Source organism: Etheostoma cragini, chromosome 20 (genome assembly GCF_013103735.1).
Source record: "Etheostoma cragini isolate CJK2018 chromosome 20, CSU_Ecrag_1.0, whole genome shotgun sequence".
NCBI classification, from domain to species: domain Eukaryota; kingdom Metazoa; phylum Chordata; class Actinopteri; order Perciformes; family Percidae; genus Etheostoma; species Etheostoma cragini.
This window is the reverse complement of record NC_048426.1, coordinates 17,345,506-17,366,536: the sequence shown is the minus strand read 5'-3', so window position 1 is coordinate 17,366,536 and position 21,031 is coordinate 17,345,506. Positions and strand designations below refer to the sequence as shown.

At 41.0% G+C, this 21,031-nt stretch overlaps 1 protein-coding gene across 4 annotated transcripts in view; it reads left to right on the top strand.

The window, feature by feature from the left end:
* Positions 1 to 21,031, top strand: part of col12a1a (collagen, type XII, alpha 1a) — a 56,958-nt gene that overhangs the window by 7,974 nt on the left and 27,953 nt on the right. For 2 of the 4 annotated variants that reach the window (XM_034858096.1, XM_034858094.1), the window contains exons 7-31: positions 105 to 269; positions 492 to 665; positions 842 to 1,132; positions 1,255 to 1,857; positions 2,433 to 2,711; positions 2,943 to 3,218; positions 3,313 to 3,585; positions 8,310 to 8,579; positions 10,255 to 10,521; positions 10,783 to 10,975; positions 11,089 to 11,213; positions 12,915 to 13,064; positions 13,174 to 13,293; positions 13,402 to 13,566; positions 13,673 to 13,819; positions 14,415 to 14,554; positions 15,320 to 15,449; positions 16,294 to 16,439; positions 16,997 to 17,126; positions 17,323 to 17,459; positions 18,550 to 18,679; positions 18,772 to 18,911; positions 19,178 to 19,310; positions 19,497 to 19,529; positions 20,300 to 20,439. In XM_034858096.1, coding sequence (XP_034713987.1) covers positions 105 to 269; positions 492 to 665; positions 842 to 1,132; positions 1,255 to 1,857; positions 2,433 to 2,711; positions 2,943 to 3,218; positions 3,313 to 3,585; positions 8,310 to 8,579; positions 10,255 to 10,521; positions 10,783 to 10,975; positions 11,089 to 11,213; positions 12,915 to 13,064; positions 13,174 to 13,293; positions 13,402 to 13,566; positions 13,673 to 13,819; positions 14,415 to 14,554; positions 15,320 to 15,449; positions 16,294 to 16,439; positions 16,997 to 17,126; positions 17,323 to 17,459; positions 18,550 to 18,679; positions 18,772 to 18,911; positions 19,178 to 19,310; positions 19,497 to 19,529; positions 20,300 to 20,439 — 4,757 coding nt within the window. The remainder of the gene's footprint in view (positions 1 to 104; positions 270 to 491; positions 666 to 841; positions 1,133 to 1,254; positions 1,858 to 2,432; positions 2,712 to 2,942; positions 3,219 to 3,312; positions 3,586 to 8,309; positions 8,580 to 10,254; positions 10,522 to 10,782; positions 10,976 to 11,088; positions 11,214 to 12,914; positions 13,065 to 13,173; positions 13,294 to 13,401; positions 13,567 to 13,672; positions 13,820 to 14,414; positions 14,555 to 15,319; positions 15,450 to 16,293; positions 16,440 to 16,996; positions 17,127 to 17,322; positions 17,460 to 18,549; positions 18,680 to 18,771; positions 18,912 to 19,177; positions 19,311 to 19,496; positions 19,530 to 20,299; positions 20,440 to 21,031) is intronic. The other 2 variants (XM_034858095.1, XM_034858097.1) reach the window with 2 other exon arrangements.

The following is a 21,031-nucleotide window of genomic DNA, read 5'->3' as shown; positions in this document are numbered from 1 at the left end:
GATTTTAAGTGTCATTTTTATATGAAACATTAAAATGTTGAAAGCCCTTTAAATCTGAATAGTACCTTGAAGTAAAAACAATACACATACATTTTGTTCTTAAGGTGATGCCATAGATTACCTGCTGCAAAACATCTTTACGGAGGCAGCTGGATCCAGAAAAGCTTTTCCTAAGGTAGCCATGATCATCACTGACGGAAAATCCCAGGACCCAGTGGAGGAGTATGCTAAAAGGCTTAGGAACATTGGAGTGGAAATATTTGTCCTAGGTATGGTTTATTATTCAGTGTTCAATAGTGTTCTTTCATGTGAATGTCTGCCTGTTCTTGGAAACTATTTGATTTTCCATTGATTTTTCATATCCACATTTGACTTGGTAAAAGTCAACTACTGTTGATGTTTCTAACGTACGCAATACTCTTAAAACATCTGTATTGCAGCCACTGAGTAAAGAACAAATGACTTGATATAGTTCACATTTTCCCCCTCAGGTATCAAAGGAGCAGATGAGGATGAGCTGAAGGAAATTGCCTCCACGCCTCACAGCAAACATGTGTACAATGTTCCCAACTTTGACCTGATCCAGGACGTACAGAAAAAGATTATTAAGGAGGTGTGCTCCGGTGTTGATGAGCAGCTCAGTGCTTTAGTCAGTGGAGAAGAAAGTAAGTCAAGAGATCTTAATCACTAGTGTTACATTATGTTGGGTTCTATGGCATTGACATTCCTGTTCTAAAGGAAGATAACACTGCCATTGTTAACTCACAGCCCGGCAAACATCTTGACGCTGAATACATCTTGAAAGATCATGTAATTATACATTTTCTGCCCATTTTCCCAGTGGTGGAGCCAGCCTCTAACCTGCAAGTCACAGAAATTGCATCAAAGTCAATGAGGGTGACATGGGATCCCTCCCTGGGGGAAATCACAGGCTACAAGCTTACCCTCAACCCAATGCTACCTGGAATGAAACGCCAGGAGCTGTACATTGGGGCCACCCAGACATCCATCAATGTCCGTGACCTTTCCCCTGAGACTGAGTATGAGATTATCCTAAATGCCCTCAAAGGTCTGACTCCCAGTGAAGCCGTCATGGCAATGGAGAAGACCCAGCCTGTCAAGGTGTCAACAGGTAAGATGATTTGTTGTGCATGACATCTTTACTTGATTAATCATAGACACTCAAAGTCTCTTGTTGTTAATCCTGATTATTATGGAAAGGCCTTTAATTACCCATTTCTTGAATTCTGGCAGAGTGCTCTCTGGGAGTGGATGTACAGGCTGATGTGGTTCTTCTGGTTGATGGCTCATACAGTATTGGATTACAAAACTTTGCCAAAGTCCGTGCCTTCTTGGAAGTTCTGGTCACTTCCTTTGACATTGGACACAACAAGGTCCAGATTAGCTTGGTCCAGTATAGTCGTGATCCACACACTGAGTTTGCCCTTAACACCCACAATGACATTAATGCTGTTGTCAAAGCTGTCCGCACTTTCCCCTACCGTGGAGGCTCCACTAACACTGGCAAGGCCATGAACTATGTCAGGGAGAAGGTCTTTATACCTGCCCGTGGAGCAAGACAGAATGTCCCCCGTGTGATGGTCCTGATCACAGATGGAAAGTCATCAGACTCGTTTAAGGATGCAGCAACCAGCCTGAGGAATATTGATGTGGAGATCTTTGCTGTTGGTGTGAAGGATGCAGTGAGGTCAGAGCTGGAGGCCATTGCTAATCAACCATCAGCCACTCATGTCTTTGAGGTGGAGGACTTTGATGCTTTCCAGAGGATCTCCAAGGAGCTGACTCAGTCCATCTGTCTGAGGATTGAACAGGAGCTGCTCAACATCAAAAAGAGAAGTAAGTCGGAGGATAGAATATCTAAACGCAATAAATATGATCATGAGTGTAGCCACATGATATGCCCATAACTTCTTGGCATTAGTTTTGGATGACCACCATTTGCTAAGTATGATTGTAATGTCAACACAGTTCTTATTAGGCACCGTTCCATCTGACCGTCAATTGGCCAGGTCTTTAGGAGTTGGTATGGCAAAGGGCCGATGTAGTAGAAAAAGTGAAACACAGCAGTAAAATACAACATAGACTGATGTAAGGCAAGGCACAAGCAACATTTCATAAACTCAATAGACCATAACCTGCCAATAAACATACCAAATTTAATCTTGTTAGATGAACAAGGTTACAACAGCACTCTGTGTTTTATTGCTGCCAGTAATTGGACGTAATGCCCATGGACATTCATAGGTAGAGAGGAGAAAGGAATAAAATATAGCTACAGTCGCCCCATAATTCTTACAGATTTATGGTTTAATATGATCATGGTAGTACTAATTTGAAACTTTTACATGACTTGGGCTTGTGCACTGCCTTTTAATTACATACATTCATAACAAGCAACTTTTTATTTTCAGGTCTATTTCCACCCAGTGACTTGGCGTTTTCTGAAATTACCTCCAGAAGCTTCCGTACCACCTGGAAAGCTCCTACTTCCAATGTCATGTCTTACCTGGTGCGTTTCCGCAAGGCTGAAGACATTACCGGAGACTACATTTCCATGGCTGTGCCGGGTGATACCAACACAGTTGTTCTGCCCCACCTATTCCCCCTCACTGCCTACGAGGTCAACGTCTTTGCTCAGTATGACAAAGGAGACAGTTTCCCTTTGACTGGTGAAGAGACCACTCTAGAAGGTAAGAGAGATTTACTTGCATATTTGCATGCTGTAATAGTAATCAAACTGAGAATGTCTGAGCATTTATTTATTTATTTATATAAATAATAAACTTAATTAATCAAACAAACAACTTTCAAAAATGTCAAGTCCTGAATGAAAAGGAGCATAAAGAAGATTAATCTTATATAATATAACCCCTCTTTCACTAAATATATTTAGAATATAAAACACTCTCTCTCATTTTTAGAGCAAGGGACAGTACAAAACCTACAAGTTACAGAGGAGACAACCAACAGTTTTCGGGTGTCTTGGGAAGCTGCTCCAGGTCCAGTTATCCGATATCGTCTGTCCTATGTTGCACTGAGTGGTACTGGAGAAATACTAGAGGTCCAAACCACTGGACCTGAGACTACCATAGTTCTCCAAGAGCTCTTCCCTATTACCACCTACAGTGTGTCTGTGTCTGCTGAGTATGCTACAGGTGTTGGGAATAAGATGCAAGTAGAAGGAACCACCAAGGAAGGTATGGCAGAAAAACTGTTTGGCACCTATGTGAAGCTTGGGTTTCTGCACAATAGATACGAATTAGTGTCTGATCCATTTTTGTTTGCTTTCAGTCCGTGGTTCTCCTCGTGACCTTCGCGTGTTTGACGAGACCATATCAACAATGAAACTTGCATGGCAGGCTGCTCCAGGAAATGTGCTTCAGTACCGCATTTCCTTCAAACCTGCCGAGGGGGGTGACAGGAAGGAGATATCCGTCAAGGGAGATACTACCCAGGCTCTGCTAAAGAACCTCCAACCAGCTACTGAATATGAGCTGTTTGTTAGTGCTCGCTACTCTTCTGGTTTGGGTGATCCTCTTCTGGGCACGGGAACCACTTTAGAAGGTAAGTGTGCTAATTTAAAACCTTTGAAACAAGGTAGGAGTATTTCTATGGCCAATGTGTGAAATAAATGTGAGGCATGCTTTGTGGCTGTGGGCTTGGCAAGTGGGTACTGCTGAGTGGACAAATGAATTATTTTGTCTAGCTTTTTTTTAAGATGCAAGGAAAATCTGAGATTTAGGCATCCACGTGCTGTTTTCAATTATTATTATTATTTTATTAACTTAATGAGAGCCTGCATGTGTAAACCCAGTGAAATGAGGCCGGCTGTCTCCCACCAATTCCCCAAAGAATGTACCATCTGGTATTTTTAACATCAGTATTACGGAAGTTTAGTTTTTACTTTGCAAGGTTGGTTGAATATACGGGCTGTGGTTAGAGGGGAAAAGACAGGAATGTGGCACTTGATGTAATTCTTTTGGCGTAGGTTTGGGTGGCTTTGCCGCACATGAAGGCAGTGAGATGGAAATGGGTGGGGGATGCTTGTTAACCTAGAAAACTTATGAAATGGCTTGGAACAGAAATTGACAGCCATATGCCTGCTGGGTAATACCTTTACATCTTGGCCTGTCTGAGACATTGAATATTGTTTCACAGTGGATTATAAGAAATTTGGATTTTGAATATTACTGTAAACTATTAGTCAATGTTTTGAGTGTATAATAAGTGATTGGTGACCTTCTCAAGTTCAGTGTATCTGACATTGGTCATCACACTACAGGTTACCTATGGGTTAACTAAAGAGAAATATACAAATCTGGGATTGAGTCTTCTGTTGACTTCAAACAGAGTCCAAGGAGAGATTGTTATAGTGCAACACCTCAGGAAAAGAAGTCAAAAAGATCTCTTTGTGAGGGAAGTGGGTAGGTTTTAGCTCTGGGGCACAAAACAACTACCAGGGTACTGTATCTCACAGAGGAGAATTTATCTGGGTTTCAGTCAGTTCCATTTATGGCTTCTAAACCAGTAAACTATGACGTCAGAAGAGCCTATCTGACTATGTATTTTACTATAGTGGGGAGTTAGCCTTGCTATGCTGTACTGTATGGAATGATCTTTAATAGCCTGGGATGTGCATAAGACTGAGGATCAGAGAACAGAAATATAAAAAAACAACAACTTTACTTTGTTTCAGTCAAACGTTTGTGCGCTGATGAGATGAAAACAGCACAGTGGCTGTCTCTGATTGTGTACGTGCTTAGCTCAACCTGAGAAGACTCCTCTTTGAAAGCATCAGCTGTGCTGTTATCAACCAGAGGCGGAGTGGAAATCAGCAGAGTTGGGACTTTTCCCAGTAGGCCAGTAGTGTTTTTGAGGCCGCAAGGGCTGGTCTGATAATGAAAAAATAAACATTATCTGGCGGCCTGCTGTTGGCCGCTGCCCTGCTGCTGCCCGCCGGTCAAACTGTGCAGCCACTATTCAACCCGTACCTCTTATTTCAGTACAGGCACAGGCTAATCATAAAGCACTAATGGTCACAACCATGTATAGGATTTTCAGAAATTTAGTGGGATCAGTGAGCTGCCCCTCCCCAAACAGCATAGCCCTGGTCGGCCTATGACATAAAGCCATCTAACACCTCTTTTTTCCCCCTAGTCTATCGGCAATGTAACCAGACAGTTTGTGAGTCTTATGATGGAAAGCCAAAAAAGAAAAGGGAGAGGTGGTGCTGAGATGGTCAGACTTGAAAGGAAAAGAAGGATTGTGCTGCTGTGCTGTGTGTTGTTCATTCATTCACCATCCAAACATTCATCTCTCCCCCACCCCCAGAGGGCCGGTGGTCTACAAAATTTCATCAATCATACACCCCCACAGGAAAACATCTCCATGACAAAGCACTTTGTTTAGCCAGCTTTATATAGCTGTCATGACGTCATGAAATCTCAACACTGATCTCATTGTGTTGAGTGCCACTCACTTTGAGTGACTTTCTCTGTAAAGTCCATGTAGGCGAGAAATGTAAGAGTGTCTTGCACAAAGTCATCCCTTGTGGCTAACAGTGCAATGTAGCCAAAACACAGTAGCCTTGAGTAGGACAGAGTTATAACATCCTGAAATGACTCAGAAGGAGGACAAAGAAGGTGTCATAGCGAATGCTTAGATGAATGTCCCAAATGTGGATATTATACACAAACATAGCTAAATTATTTACTTAAGAAGAGGGAGTTTTATCTAGCATGTGGAAGATGTTACCTAAGAGGACCTTAAAAGCTGTGTGAGCTGTCTGGTCACAGGGAGAACTGTCTGTTTTTCTTCTCAGGGTGGGGCAACAGACAGGAAGAGGCACAGAGAGAGGGCTAGGAGGGGTCGAAAAAATGGCTCTTCAAAGTGTGAACCAGAAGGCTTCAGGGTGGATAAAAAGCTCAGCCCATAACTGAGGGGTCATATGTTCAGTCCAAGAAGCAGCCATTGCACCAATACCTCAAACAATGAACTACTTGCATGACACAGCAAATGTTTTCAGATGTGTTAGAGGGGATTATTTTACTATCTTTAATTTAGAGAGCAGCACAACAGCAGGTAGCATATTGATGTGATTTCCTCTTAAACTCATGCCTTTGGCAAGTTTTAGGTAGTGCCAGTTTCTTTCAGTGGTACCGCCAGACTGTTTTTTCCCCTTTGAGGTAAGAGGCCAGAGACAGGCAACTTTGGCACAAAGACAATGAAGGATTCATCTTTGTGGCACAGAAGCATGTTTTAGTGAACCAAGAGCAATAAAGAAGGAAAAGGGGGCCAGTGCTGAGATGGCACTTTGAAGGAACAAATTATTTGCTGCAGTGATTTTGGAGTTTACTCACTATGTCTATGAAGTAGGGGATCCAACAGCCAAATATAATGATTAGGATAATTTTCAGAGCATGAGCTGGTAGTGTTTCATGTGCATTTTGTTAGCCTGTGGGCATTTTGATGTTTTTTCTTGTCATTTATTATATTTTCAAGCTTTAGGCGTCTTTGGCTTCAGATGTGAAGGTTATGTCTGCACATGTGTGGCAGGAAATTTTTTAGCTGATTGTCAGTTGTGTCGTATGTGGTTTTTCAAAAAAATTGGGTGAGGCCTTAATGTGAGTTTGTGATCTGGTCTTGTCCAAAGTTGTAATTTGAGAGTACCCTTCTTCTTTAAGGGTGAGATGCAGTTTGCCGGGTTGAAAAGGAAAGTAAGTTAAGGAAATATTTTAATCAACATGGAATTGTATTGTAATATTATTGTATTGTTTGTACATATCTTTATAGAGGTCTCTTTGACGCTTCTATTTAACAAGCCACAAAAGAAATGCTGGTTGTAACTAAACATCAAATGAAAAAAATGACAATGTATACACTGATATTGTGTAAATGCATATATTACATGCAAACCAAAGCTTTTGCTATGTCTGTGGACCATGTGTTTTATGTATGTGGGCTTTTCTTCCAGAAGTGGCCCCTAAGCTTGTCTGCAAGTACTGATGAAAAGTGAGCCCCTATCTGCAGAAGTCATTATCTTGTGATCTTTCCCCGCTTGGTTCACACACAGCCGGAAAAGTCAGTCAAATTCATCCTTTGCCTTTGGCAAGGATAATCCTTTTGATAAACTGATCAGGGTACATAAATAAGTGGCCCACACTGTTTTAACGGTCCTTTCAAAATCTGGAACTCTGCATTAGTTTGTGGTGTAGCCATTACTCTTCGTATCTGGCCTCCACTCTCAAGGAGCAGATCGCTCTGCTTGGCAGGCAGGTTTTCTGCTGTTATTGCTGATCAGATCAGTTTAAAATTCATCTGTAATAGATAGACACTGTGGCTGCCTTTAATGCTGTACATTTGCTTAACATTTCAAAATTATCATGCATTTTTTTTTGTGATGCATCTCATTCTTTGCATTTGGCCTTTTTGTTAAACTTTATTTGGTGAGGTTTGATTAATGAGGTTTGAGAGAGACCACCCAGCTGCACTACTCTGTCTGCTATTAGGTGCTGGCATGTAGGGGCTTGGGGGCTTGATACAAGATCAGGATCCTGGAGGTGTGTGGCAGTGTATCCTCCTGTGGTTGATGCCTTAAAGAGGAGCTGCAAATAGGAGCTGCATCTGAGCATCTCTCTCAGCCAAGCATGTGCTGCCTACACCACCACAAAATTCCTTCCACTATATTTCTGTGCTTTTCCTCCTTTCATGATGGACTCTCAAGAAAAGTGAGTGAAGGGGAGAAACGGAGAGCGCAACATCTGCAATTGTAGCAAACACACTTTTGCGGATCAGGTTTCCTCAGCTCCTATGGAAAATGAAAGTGCAGCCGGGAGAGGCGCTGAGGATATGTGATTTATGATTAGTTTCGCAGGGATTTTTCTGACGGTTTCTGATCATCAGGGAGAAAATCAGATTGTCAGATCCTGAGGGGTTATAGCAGAGACCGATGAGTGATTGCTCATGGTTTAGAGCTGGGGATCTTAGTTTTGTCCATTGTGTGCCTTGCTCACTTCCTCAAACCTCCATAAATCTGCATTCAAAATCAACACCACCTGGACAAAGCCATCACTGGGCTGGAGCTCCTTAAAGCATTTTTGTACCTTAGCACTAACACTACCATCTTAGTTTAATTACTATGCATCGGAGCAGCTCAAAACAAAGTAAACTGGAGGAAATTCTTTAGGTAAACAAAAGTAAAGCTGTAGTGCTTCTTGTTTTCCGTTTCTGTATCCATTACGCAGAGGCTTACTCTGCTTCTAATACTGTTGCTCTTTTTTAATCTACAGAGGTTGGTTCACCCAGAGACTTGGTGACGAAAGATGTCACTGACACCAGTTTTGCTGTGTCTTGGGCCGCGGCCCCTGGTAATGTACGTCAGTATCGAATCAAGTGGATGTCTCTGTTCACTGAAGAGGCCGGAGAAAAGACAATACAAGGAGACACCACTGCCACAGTTCTGGAGGGTCTCACCCCAGAGACACGTTATCAGGTCTCTGTGTTTGCTGGTTATGGCAGTGGAGAGGGTCAGCCATTGGTTGGAGAGGAAACCACGGATGGTAAGTTACTTTACCGACTTTAACTCTTTCACTATACACTTATTCCCTGTCCTTTACTGCTCTCCTCTCTTCATTTTCTACATCTGCTCCCTTATTTCTTTTTCTTGGTGTTTTTCCAATGCTTTCCTCCTCTCTTATTTTCCTGTTGTGAGTTTCTGAATTTCTTTTCTTGGGGTTACCTAGAAAATGTGAAGCCAAGGTAAGTGTGATTTAAATCTTTGCCCATAAAACCATTACGGCAATAAAAGTCTATGACCACAAAGGGACAGTTTCCCTTTTCTTTCATGTGTAACTGTTAAGAAGATCATTTGCAGGACTGCAGTCCAAGAATGCAGGACTAGACGTTCTTGTCATAAACACATAAAGTATATCACACCATTTTATATAGCTGTAAAGTTAGAGATATAGGATATCATTACTAATCAATATGGCACAGTGACACAGGTTTAAATAAAAATGATCCAGGAAATACAGTCTCGCTGAAAGTCTGATTTTGGGGTAATTATTAGAAACAGAGATTTGTCATCGACACTTAATTGTGTTGAGTTAAGAGATAACGTTGGCATTTGCCTGAGCCATCAAGAATAGTCTAGCATGCACATCCTAAAGAAGCATGCACGTCATGTCATAGGCACGTGATATATGTTATATGCACGCACACCTCTGCAAATACATATAACACGTGTGCATGTTATATGTATGTGCAGAGGTGACGTAATGTACAGCACACCTGCACCCAGTTTTCATGGGAGATGCAGGACAGATAGACACTGGCCTCTCCCTTGTTAGACTGCCCTCATGCTTGGATGAGAAAAGCACATTGAGTGGAAAATCGCACCAGTAGGGAGGGAATTTATCCACCAGTTTTTGAAATGGAATGTTTTCAAGGAAAAATAGTTCCAACCATCAATGTTTATTAATTCTGGCAAGCAAAAAAGGAGGCATATACACCAAACAACCATAAGGCAGCTTTGTCAACCAAAGTGTTCAGTTTTTTCATTCCTTTCTTCTCTTTACACCCGCTATCTGTAGCTCTCTTTTCTCATGCTCTATACAAATCACAGGTCTCTTTGGGCTGAGCCACACACGGCAAACTTGGATGCTCCTCTTTTTTCCGTTAGTAAAAGTCATCCTTCTGAAGTAGAGTTTTCTGAATATTTTCCGCAGCTCATTTTGAGGTTTCTGACAATTCACACTTGCCCTTCCTGCTCTGAAAATAAGAAACACTCTGTTGAGCACAATGGAAAATGAGAACTGTGGCTTAGCTCAAATTCACAAGACATCTGAGTCTGGCACCCAAACCCGCCAACAAAACATGATCAATCATGTCTATTTGGGCCTGTTTAATGTATACTTCTGAAAATCAGAAATATTTGTGCAAGTTTGTGTCCACACACATGTGGAAACTGAGCACATATCCAAATGAAAGACTGTGATCTCATATCCAAATGAAAGACTGTGTAGCCAAGCATGTTCCTGTTTAGTTTACTTACCAGCAGGACAGGAAAGCCATGCTGCTTATATTTCCAAAGGTATACTGGAAAAATAAGTGGTTAAGCACACATTTAGCCCAGATTCCCACCTGAACAAGGCCCAAAATCTACATCTTCCCTCAGACCATCCACTCATCATTTCTCCTCTTTTAACATTTATTCCTTTATTTCCCTTCTTGCAGTCTCAGCCGCTAGCAGAACAATTGTAGTCTCTGAGGAGACAGAGAAGAGCATGAAGGTGACATGGCAACCAGCCCCTGGAAATGTACTCAATTACCGCGTTACCTACAAACCCAAGGCAGGAGGCCGCCAGCTAGCCGCCAAGGTGCCCGGCGGCACCACCTTTACTGTGCTAAGACGCCTTACCCCCCTTACCACCTATGACATCATTGTTCTGCCCGTTTACCGTTCAGGGGAAGGCAAAGCAAGGCAAGGCGAAGGAACAACACGTACGTTGGTTTATCATTCACTAAACCAGAAATGTTGCTCTTTCTGTTGTTAAGTTTAGGAAAAATTTGATTATCCATTACAAACTCAACCACATCCTTATAACATTCATTACCATCTCATCTCATACTAAATGATTAAAGAAATATCTCAGTAATTATGTGTTCTTTTCCTCATTACAAAGTACTTTAAGGATTTAGTTTGGAATAGTCAGTCAGTTATTTATTATTTAGTCAATCTACGCTTTTCTTTTCTCTCCCTAGTGTCGCCTTATAAAGGTCCTAGAAACCTCCAGACTTCAGAGCCCGCCAAGACCAGTTTCCGTGTAACCTGGGACCATGCTCCTGGCGATGTCAAGGGCTACAAAGTCACTTTCCACCCTGTAGGTGAAGACGTTGACCTGGGACAACTTCTGGTTGGTCCTTATGACAACACTGTGGTGTTAGAAGAGCTGAGGTTTGGCTGATTTTTCATTCTTAATCTCATTATCATACGAACTTAGAACACAATTGTCAAGTATATTATGTAAAAATAAAATCTAAGATTTCTTTTTTTTTTTTTGTCTACAGAGCTGGTACCAAGTACAGCGTGAGTGTGTTTGGAATGTTTGATGGAGGAGAGAGTATGCCATTGGCTGGAGAGGAGAAAACTACTCTCTCTGATGAACCTGAGCCTCCTCCTTATGAGGCATCAGGTGAAATATCTAATATTCTAATATACAAACCACATGTATGTATATGTAAATATATTATAGAAATATGCTATATCATCAAAGGAATGACAGTATTTTTATCCTAAAACTAAGTCGAACACGAACATCTGAAATGGTTTTGGTCATTCTGTTACTCAACTGTCATCACCTTTAAGGGAGTGTCTACAGTATGTTGTGTCTCTGTGCAGCAACAGTTAAATATTGGAGACCGTATCACATAGTACATTTTTGCTAAGGAAAATACGCTCTAAACCCATGCCCCATAAAAGCTGAAGCGTTTCCCTGAATGCCTTTCCTCAAAGCTAATTGTTTCACGAAATAACAGATGTAATGGCTATTTCATCTGTCTGGCCTTCTCTCGCTTTCGTCATTGTGACACTTTGGGCTTCCGCTTTCTATTTCCAGTCCAAGTACAGGCCAGTGTAGATTCAAGCCATAGCATATAATCTGCTTGCAGTTATGAAATGTTTTTACTACCTCATGAGTCAGAGCGCAGCAGGCAGTAAGTGTGAAAAATATTGTGTTTGCTGAAAGGAACTGGAAAGGTCAGCTTGACCGCTCCCAATAAGGAGGCAGGCCCGGTTTTAATAAGAAGGCAGACACAGATTAGGTGACAGCTCCAGAAGATAAATTAGAGGAGGTGAGAGAATCTCACTGTCCCATCATCTATTGACAACAGGCCACTTCTCAACATGTCTCTGGAGCTTGAGGACAAAGAAAGTTGAGGGTGTGGCAAAAGTCCTGAGGAACATTCTCTTTTATTCCTTGTCCTAATTCATGAAGAACTATTTTAAATTACAGTAGTTATTGCTGCAATGTACTTTTTACTTAATTTTTCCCTTTTACATTTTTATCATAGCCAATGGATAGTCGGCAGTCTCAGATGTTATTACATTTTTGGACATCTTTTGCACCTCTGCAGGCTTTGTCTGTATTTTCATTCTTTCTATCAGGCTAAGCTTGACAGCTGGTTGAATGTCAAGGGGCCTGGGTTTGAGTTTTCTGTGTGAGCAAACCAATCTGTAAATCCAACACGTAACCTGTTTTCAGTTGCAGACAGTGGCAGTTAGTGCAATGTCGGTATATCTCCAATGCACATCTGCAGCCCTCCTTTAGGTACAGAGGATTGGATCCCTTCCATATCATCACAGGGATGTTTGGAAAAACAGGATCTGATTATTACCTTGCTGCTCTGGAGGGCACGGAAATATCTCCCATGGAGGCCTTTGATATGTCACAGGCCATTAAGGTTGTACTCACCTGATTTGCTCCTGCTACTAACTTGTGGATCTGAAAAGAACAACCAAGGGAAATTCTGCCTCAACATGCCACAAGACAAGAAGATAATAATTACAACACCTGGAAAATAAAAGTTATCTGATAAAAAACCTTCAGAAAAGATGAAATGTTTTACTACTTGCTTGTGAATATGTTGTTTGTTTAGCACCTTGGGAAATGTTTTAATGTTATTTAGTTTTGTTCAATGTCTAAAATGAAATTGTATGTCATAGATCTCTTCTTTTCCTTCCTTTACCTCTCACACCTCTTTGAGCACCTCTTTCATTGCACTTCACCACACGCACCACAGTGTGTACATGAACATGGACTTCTCTTTTGTTTATGTATTATGTTTTTACCTTTCAATTTTGTCCCATTTAAAACTCTGAAATATTGCCCTCTCAGAGGTGAGGTGTAAGACCAATGCACAAGCTGACATTGTGCTGCTGGTGGATGGCTCCTGGAGTATCGGACGTCTAAACTTCAAGACCATTCGAGCCTTCATCGCCCGTATGGTGGGCGTCTTTGACATTGGCCCCGAAAGGGTCCAAATTGGTGGGTGTACCCAGAATTAGCGCAGTTACAGTCAACTTGTTATTACTAATTAAACAGAAATAGGTTTCTTTGCATTTGTATAACAAATGTTTTTTTTTGGTGTCTTCAGGTCTTGCTCAGTACAGTGGTGACCCAAAGACTGAATGGCATTTGGATGCTCATCAAACCCGGGACTCTCTCCTGGATGCGATAGCTAACCTGCCCTACAAGGGAGGAAACACCTTGACTGGTATCCGTTTATTTATTGCTGCCACTTCAACTTCTACAAGCACAGTAGTACATTTTTATAATGTGCGACTATCAGGATGAAAAATAAACATTGATGTTTTCATTGCAGGTCTGGCTTTGAACTATATACTCCAGAACAATTTCAAAGAGAATGTCGGGATGCGACCCAACTCTAGAAAGATCGGTGTGTTGATCACTGATGGCAAATCCCAGGACGATGTTATCTCGAACTCTCAGAACTTGCGCGATCAAGACATTGAGCTCTATGCCATCGGTAAGTGCAGATCAGTTCTGTGTGTCTGCACAAACTCATTGTATGAAGTCAAATTGTCTTATGTATCAAAGGGCTGATGACTACTGGCTACCTTATTGCTCTTTAGGTGTGAAGAATGCTGATGAGAATGAGTTGAGGTCCATTGCTACTGATCCAGATAGTATTCACATGTACAACGTTGCTGACTTCTCCTTCCTGCTGGACATTGTTGACAACCTTACTGATAACCTCTGTAACAGTGTCAAGGGTCCAGGTATGTATGAGCTTACATCAAAGTATGCACACAGCTGACTGGTCAAAGTAAAGGAATTACTGTAAAACAGTACACCGGATTGCAAGGACAGACGCCAACTTCTTAATTTCTAGACATTTGATAGGCAGTATAAATATGGTATTTGCAGTTACATGTCTGGCCCACAATGAAAAGCAACAACAGCAAAAGCATAGAACCAGCCAGGCTTTTAGAAATAATTTCAAATCTATTATTTTCTTCTTCCCATAATATTCTTTCTGCCTCCCTGGGATAGGAAATTGTCTGCTCCCCAATAAAATTAAAGAGCTGCTATTGGAAACTGTAGGGGAACTCCTTGGAGAGGATGTGGCTTTATAGTCTTGATGAGTGCTGTGGCGTGTACAAGGTTCTGTTAGGACTTGTTACTAAATACACATTTGTTTATTTTTTCCAGTTTCCTTGTATATAACAAAATATAAAATAACCAGGAAAGTTCAGAAAGTTTATGAAAAATGCACATATGGTGGAACAGTCATGCTTTTGTATGATGATGTATAATGTTCACTTTGATGGCACATATTACAGTTTCTGTCTTTTGATGCTTACCCCTGAACAGGAGGTGCACCCGGTGCGCCAACTGACCTGGTGACATCAGAAGTGACTCACCAGTCCTTCCGAGCCACCTGGGCTGCTCCTGAAGGCCCGGTGGAGAAGTACCGCGTGGAGTACATGTCTTTGTCTGGACGCCCACAACAGGTATAACTGACACATACAGTACAATGATGAAAAACCACTCTACTTTCACTAATATAATCACACAAAAATTGTAGCTCATCTTTCTGTGTGGGGAGGGGATGTTGGTTTTAATGTGTACTGACCCACTGATTCTGAGACTAATGGGAAACTCCATTTAAACTTCTATTTCCAGCCTCCTGTTTGTGTTGGCCTCTCACTTTTTGGGTGTCCAGTTACCTTAAAATCTGACATAGGGCAAGGAAACAAAAACACACAGCCCTCTGTTTAGAGGATTAGAAGGCAAATAATAACTTCATGAGTGACAGCTCCATTGGCCAGAAGGGGCTTGGCTCCATGCCAATATGTGGAATAGATGCACTTCTGGTGTCTGAATCTAATTATATGGAGGAGATGTTTATTTTTTGTTCAGCTCCCATGGTTTTGTTTAATAGTGAACATAGTGGATGAGGTTTTATTGTTATTTATGGGTCTGAAAGTGATGCACATGCTGAAAGCTTTACAAAATACTCAAGTCAATCCAGTAAACACATAGAGTATTTGAGGTTTGTGCTTCTAAATTGATTATCACACCTTACCACTGTGCTATATGAGACTGCAAAGTATATATTCACGCATGTATACATAAGGTATTGGTCCAGAATATTTTAAGAAAGTATCTATAGACCCTCATTGAATAAAAGCTTTGTATCAAAGACACTTCAAAAAGAAATTCTCTTACAGAGGACTTCTTTAGCTGCAATTTTCTAACTATTCCTTCTGTAAAAGGTGTTTGTGGATGGCACTGAAACCACAGTGGTTCTTCAGAGCCTCAACCCTCTGACAGAGTACCAGGTCAACGTCTACTCAGTGGTGGGAGAGGAGAGCAGTGAGCCACTCGAAGGAACTGAGACTACACGTATGTCTTCTCTTTTTAGCTTTTTTGGCTAACATCTAGGCCCGTCAATTTGATTTAAAGAGATCCACTTATAAAAATCAATATAGAGTGAAAGTTGTCAGTGGGAATGTAAACTACCTAAACTAAACTAACAAAAATTGTCTGACAGATCTTTGATAATTATTTGTAGATGTGACACATTTCCCAATTTGTGTGTCAAAGAACAGCACTCATGAATCTCCATCCATAAGTGCTATGAAGATTATTTTCCCTTTGAGTCCGACTCCATCGAGTCTGTCTGGCCCAGTATAATAACATAATACAAATTGCATGCACTCAGTGACTGTGATTCCTGCGTTGTCTCCATTACTAAACATTCAAAAGTAATATATAATATATGTAAACACTGTATAAATATATCTATATATATATACAGTGTACTGTATATCTTAGTCTTGTTTATGAAACCATATGTGGCTTCAAAAAGACAGCAATGGTAAATCTTAATTGGATGCAAATTTAAAGACAATTTACATGATTACACTGGGGTTCAAGCGCAATTTGGACCTATTTCTTTGTTTCTTTTAAGATGTTGTTAATTTCTTTTTTATTGGTGTTCTTTCTAGAGTGGCAGAGATTTAATGGTGTTATATAGTATCTGAAAAAGCACATGTAAAACATCACTGATATTGAGATGCACAGTGTGAATGGCGTAAAAATAAGTCTGAGAAACTGTCTGCAATCAAATATACTTTTAAAACTAGTTGTTTGATGGTATCCATGTAAGTTTAGATGTATATTTGCTAAATTGAAAATGTCCCTCAGTGCTGTGTGTTGCCTTTAACATCAATGCCTGGCTATCTAGTGCCCCTGACTGCCGTGAGGAGCATGGATATTTATGATGAGCGGACCACCACCATGCGGGTAAGGTGGAAGAAGGCAGTTGGTGCTACGGGCTACATGCTGCTCTACAGCGCCATCAATGCCACTGAGCCCACCCTAGATCAGGAGGTAAGAGACATTACCGGAACTCTGAGAACACAGTGTGAGTGAATGAAAGGGCAAACAGACAAGCAGCTGTAGATACAACAGATTTTTACAAAGAAAAAATGAACATATGCACATGTTTATGGGTGTACACATGCTTGCATGCACTCATTTGCACTGTACACACACAAACACACTAAACACTGTAATTGACCAAACAGTTCAATCTGCTGTCAGCAGTTCTAGACAAAATACAGACGTCACACATTGAAATCACATAACAAAGCCACCTGTGTTCATCTCACCATTCAGCACACAAGGCAAAAGGCAAAATACAGAGGAACATTGTTGGTCGAAAAGGGCTGGGTGAACCATGAGCTCACTCTGCCAAGGGAGCATCATTATTTGTTCATAAAGTGTCAAACCCAGTGGGTTTATAACCGGAATCGGCAGATGTGCCGCAACCAGAATATTTCTCCCACTCTTCTCATACAAATGTCTCTATCTAAGTCACTAAGGAGTCCCTGTCATCCACTTCCCCTCTGACCGTATGTTGTTGGTTTGGTCTGGTCCTGTTGCAGATCAGAGTGGGAGGAGATAAGACTGATGTCCAGCTTGTGAAGTTACTCCCGAACACGGCTTACTCACTCTCCCTCTTCGCCCTGCATGGAGAGTCAGCTAGTGAACCACTGACCAAGCAGGGAGTCACCCGTATGTACTGTGGGAACTGAATCAGGGGTTGATTTTTTATTATGTAGCACATACAGTATTTCATGAAGCTGATTTAATGTGTGTATTGATTATATCTGACAGCAGGTTCATGGGGGCCATTGTGGACTCAACATTGTCTTTAAAAATGCTTAACTATAATCCTCAAACTTACACTAACCATCTGCCCCGTTTTCAGTGCCCCTGCCACCTGCGGGCAAACTGACAGTTCGTGACGTCACCCATAGTACCATGACGCTTATTTGGGATGCTGCTCCTGGTCTTGTTCGCAAGTACCTTGTCACCTACAAGCCTGAGGATGGAGATGCTAAAGAAGTGAGTTTGGTTCCAATCCTGCTTAGCACTTTGTTTCCTATTAAAGACATAGAAAACATGTAAAGTAAAGTTGTCAGCAGACTATGTTTTTACTAGTCCAATACTCTCATGTTTTCCTTACAAACTATTATTGCCTGTTGTCTGTTTGAGCCATTAGCTTTGATAGTGATGAATATCCATAAATATTTTTCACTGATCCCTTTATATTTAGGCTGAGACCACATAATGGAGATTGCAGCTGGTTGGATGGAGTTTAGGGAATGCTTTGGAGTCCAATGAAAAGATTATGAAACTATCAGAATATGTTTTTTACGGGGGTTAAAGGGTGGATTGGACAGCTACTTTATGGTTGCATGTCCCCTTTTAGGAGTTCTTGGGCTACAGCAGCAAACTCTGTGGTCTGTGTTTTGTTACTTCCTTACCCATAAATCAGGTGGAGGTGATCCTCAAAGCTCCTCTGATGGAAACACACATGTGAAAGTGACTCATGGGCAGAGGATGCAAAAATTCAGAGCATAGGGAGGAAAAGCTTACTGCTCAGAAAGTAGCAGAATGTCATGTTTGACCTAATGGATTACGTGATAGAGCCTAACAAGTGACAGAATGTGACTCACAACACAGACCACGGACCATATTCCCTCTGCTATTCCAGAGAGGCAAGTACAGTGTCTTCCAAGAGTTATAACTAAAATTATAAAGCAAAAGATCAGACAAACATACAGCAACTGTTCAAGTTAAGTTAATTTCTTGAAATTCAGCAAAATAAAACGTAATTGGATCAAGAGCAGTGAAAGCGGTGTGGTGTTTTCTATAAGTATTCCAGTTTTTTTTTTCAGTTTTTTTTTTTAATTTTTGTTACTTGATTGTGGTGCACCTTTCCTACATGTCTTATTAGAGCACATTCCTTCTGTTGCAAGTGTTTCTGAAAACTTGTGCTGTGAACTGAACTAAACTTTTGCAAGACTTGGCAAAACATGGCTATAGAGAAAAAACATATCTAAAGTTCTTTATACTTTCACAAATCAATATAAATATTTTCTTATTGATTTTGTGTAAAAATATTTAACAAGCGTGTTTGATTGTTCTACAGCTAGAAGTGGAAGGACGTGTGACCACTAGACAATTAGATAACCTGATTTCACAGACTGAGTATGACCTGACTGTTACTCCCATCTATGATGAGGGACCTGGTCAACCAATGTTAGGAAGTGCAATCACTGGTAAGAGTGAAAATTGTCGTTATTATGACATTGTGGATAATGGGAACTGTCCCCGGTTGACTCCACCTAACTTCTCTCTAACTACTCTTTAGATGTGGTTCCTGCTCCAAAGAACCTGCGATTCTCAGAAGTTACCGAGACCAGCTTCAGAGCCACCTGGGAGCACGGAGCTCCTGACGTGGCTATGTACCGCGTTGGCTGGACCAAAAAAGGAGAAAGTAACTTCCAATATGTAAGAGAAAACCAGCTGTCCCAGATGTTTACATCCCTAATAATTCATGCAGGTATTTTTTGGACATGTCGCACAGAAATGCTTTGGCAATACTTTGAAAAAAAACTCCAGTGGAGCCAGGCGGAACATCTAAAAAACAGACTTTTTGCACCAATCTAATTATAATCACTGTAATATTAATCTTTTCTTGCTTGCCTTTGGTTTTTATTGGCTTGAATTACCCTGAGGCACTTTTCCTCACGCTGTGATTGTGTTTTTCTCATCAGGCCATTCTCAACAGTGATGAGGCAACCCACGTTCTAGAAAACTTGGAACCAGACTCACCCTATGATGTGTCTGTCACAGCAATCTATCCAGATGAATCAGAGAGCGAGGATCTGCTGGGCGTTGAGAGGACATGTAAGATGCACACACCCCAGCAGCTCTGTGATGACGACTGAACAATCACTTTAGTTAACACTGTTTTGCTTCAGTTGCTTGACAAAAGACCAATGATTAACTTCTTGATTTTACTCATTGGGAATATGCCAAGTGAAATGTTGAGCAAAGGATATGCCCATTGTACCTTTCTATTTCTGCCTCTAGTGCCTATAGGGTCCACGCATGATGGTAACAGACGTAAGTATATTTGTGGTAAAGCAAAAGGATGCTTTTTCTTTCAAGTGATGAAAGCATGTTATTATTTCAACCAGTCGTCGGCACTTTTGCTCATTGTACAACCATCATTACATCATCAAGCAAGGCCCTTAACCCATCCACTGCTCTAGCGGTGCTGTGATGCACCTCACACAGCTGATTTTATTATGTTTGTTTGTCCTTGTCTGTGTTTGTCCCATACCATTCATCCCATGGCTGTTCCTGAATCTGTCAGTCAAATGACAAATTAAATGGCTGAAGATAGATTTCAACCATGCATGCCTTGCAAACAGGGACTTGAATCCTTGTTAAGAAGCCCATTCCATCATCCATCATCTATCCATTGCATTCATTCATGCATTTATCAGTCCATCCATAATCATCCTTCCATCAATCCATTGCTGTTCACGAGAATTCATCCCTGCTTCAGAAAAGACAAAATCCCAGAGGAAGGGTTGTCTTTTCTTCTTTAAAGCTGCAATCCTTAATACAAATCAGTTGGTAAAGCGGCTTTGTTTACCATAGAGTGCATGTGAATTATAATAGACGCAAACTATTTGATGAAAAATTAGTATTTCAAGACATTCAAGTCAGAGTAGATATTTTAGCATAAGCTGACCAACGTATCAAGGACATGTGTCTTTAAAAGATATTTTCAAGGAAGTCCACTGGAAAAAGTGCTTTTAATACATGTAATGGACATACATGACAAGGTTGTAATTTCAATATATGCATGTGTGTGCGTTTTCCAGTACCTAGAGGGCCTCCCACCAACTTGGTTGTGTTCAACGAAACCACCACCACTCTAAACGCTAGGTGGAATCCAGCTCCAGGCCGCGTCCAGAACTACAAGATCACTTATGTTCCAACAGCTGGAGGCAGGAGCCAGACTGTAAGTCACAAAACAGACAAACACATGACTTTCTGTAGCTGTCATGTTTATATAAAATGAATGTAAGACATAAAGTATTAATTTATAAGGTTTATGTAGAATTTCTAAACACCAAAGAGAAGATTGAGAGTTTAGTAAAAAAAAAAGCCTTTCTCAAAGGGAGACATGTTGTGGTAGTTTAATGGCAAAGGAGAAAAACGAGTTATACTTTAAACTGAATAATTTGTAAAAGGATCAGTATCAGCAGTATCATCAGAACTTAATCCTTAATAGAATTATTATGAATAGAACTTTATCCTTGCCTTCTTTCCTGGTCTTCAGTCTAGCATTACTTAGCCAGGCAAACTGGCGATCATGGCTCCTTGAGCTTTAACTCAATCACTGGATTTGCTTCTTCCTTCAGAGCTTATTTGTCTCCTGAAGTATATGCTTTTGCATTACTTTAGTTTATCCTAATCCAATCTCTTAATCTGTTGTTTAGAAATGGCAAAATTAATATGGACAAAATCCTTTCTATCCATCTTCGACCGCTTATCCGGTATCGGGTCGCGGGGGCAGCAGCTCCAGCAGGGGACCCCAAACTTCCCTTTCC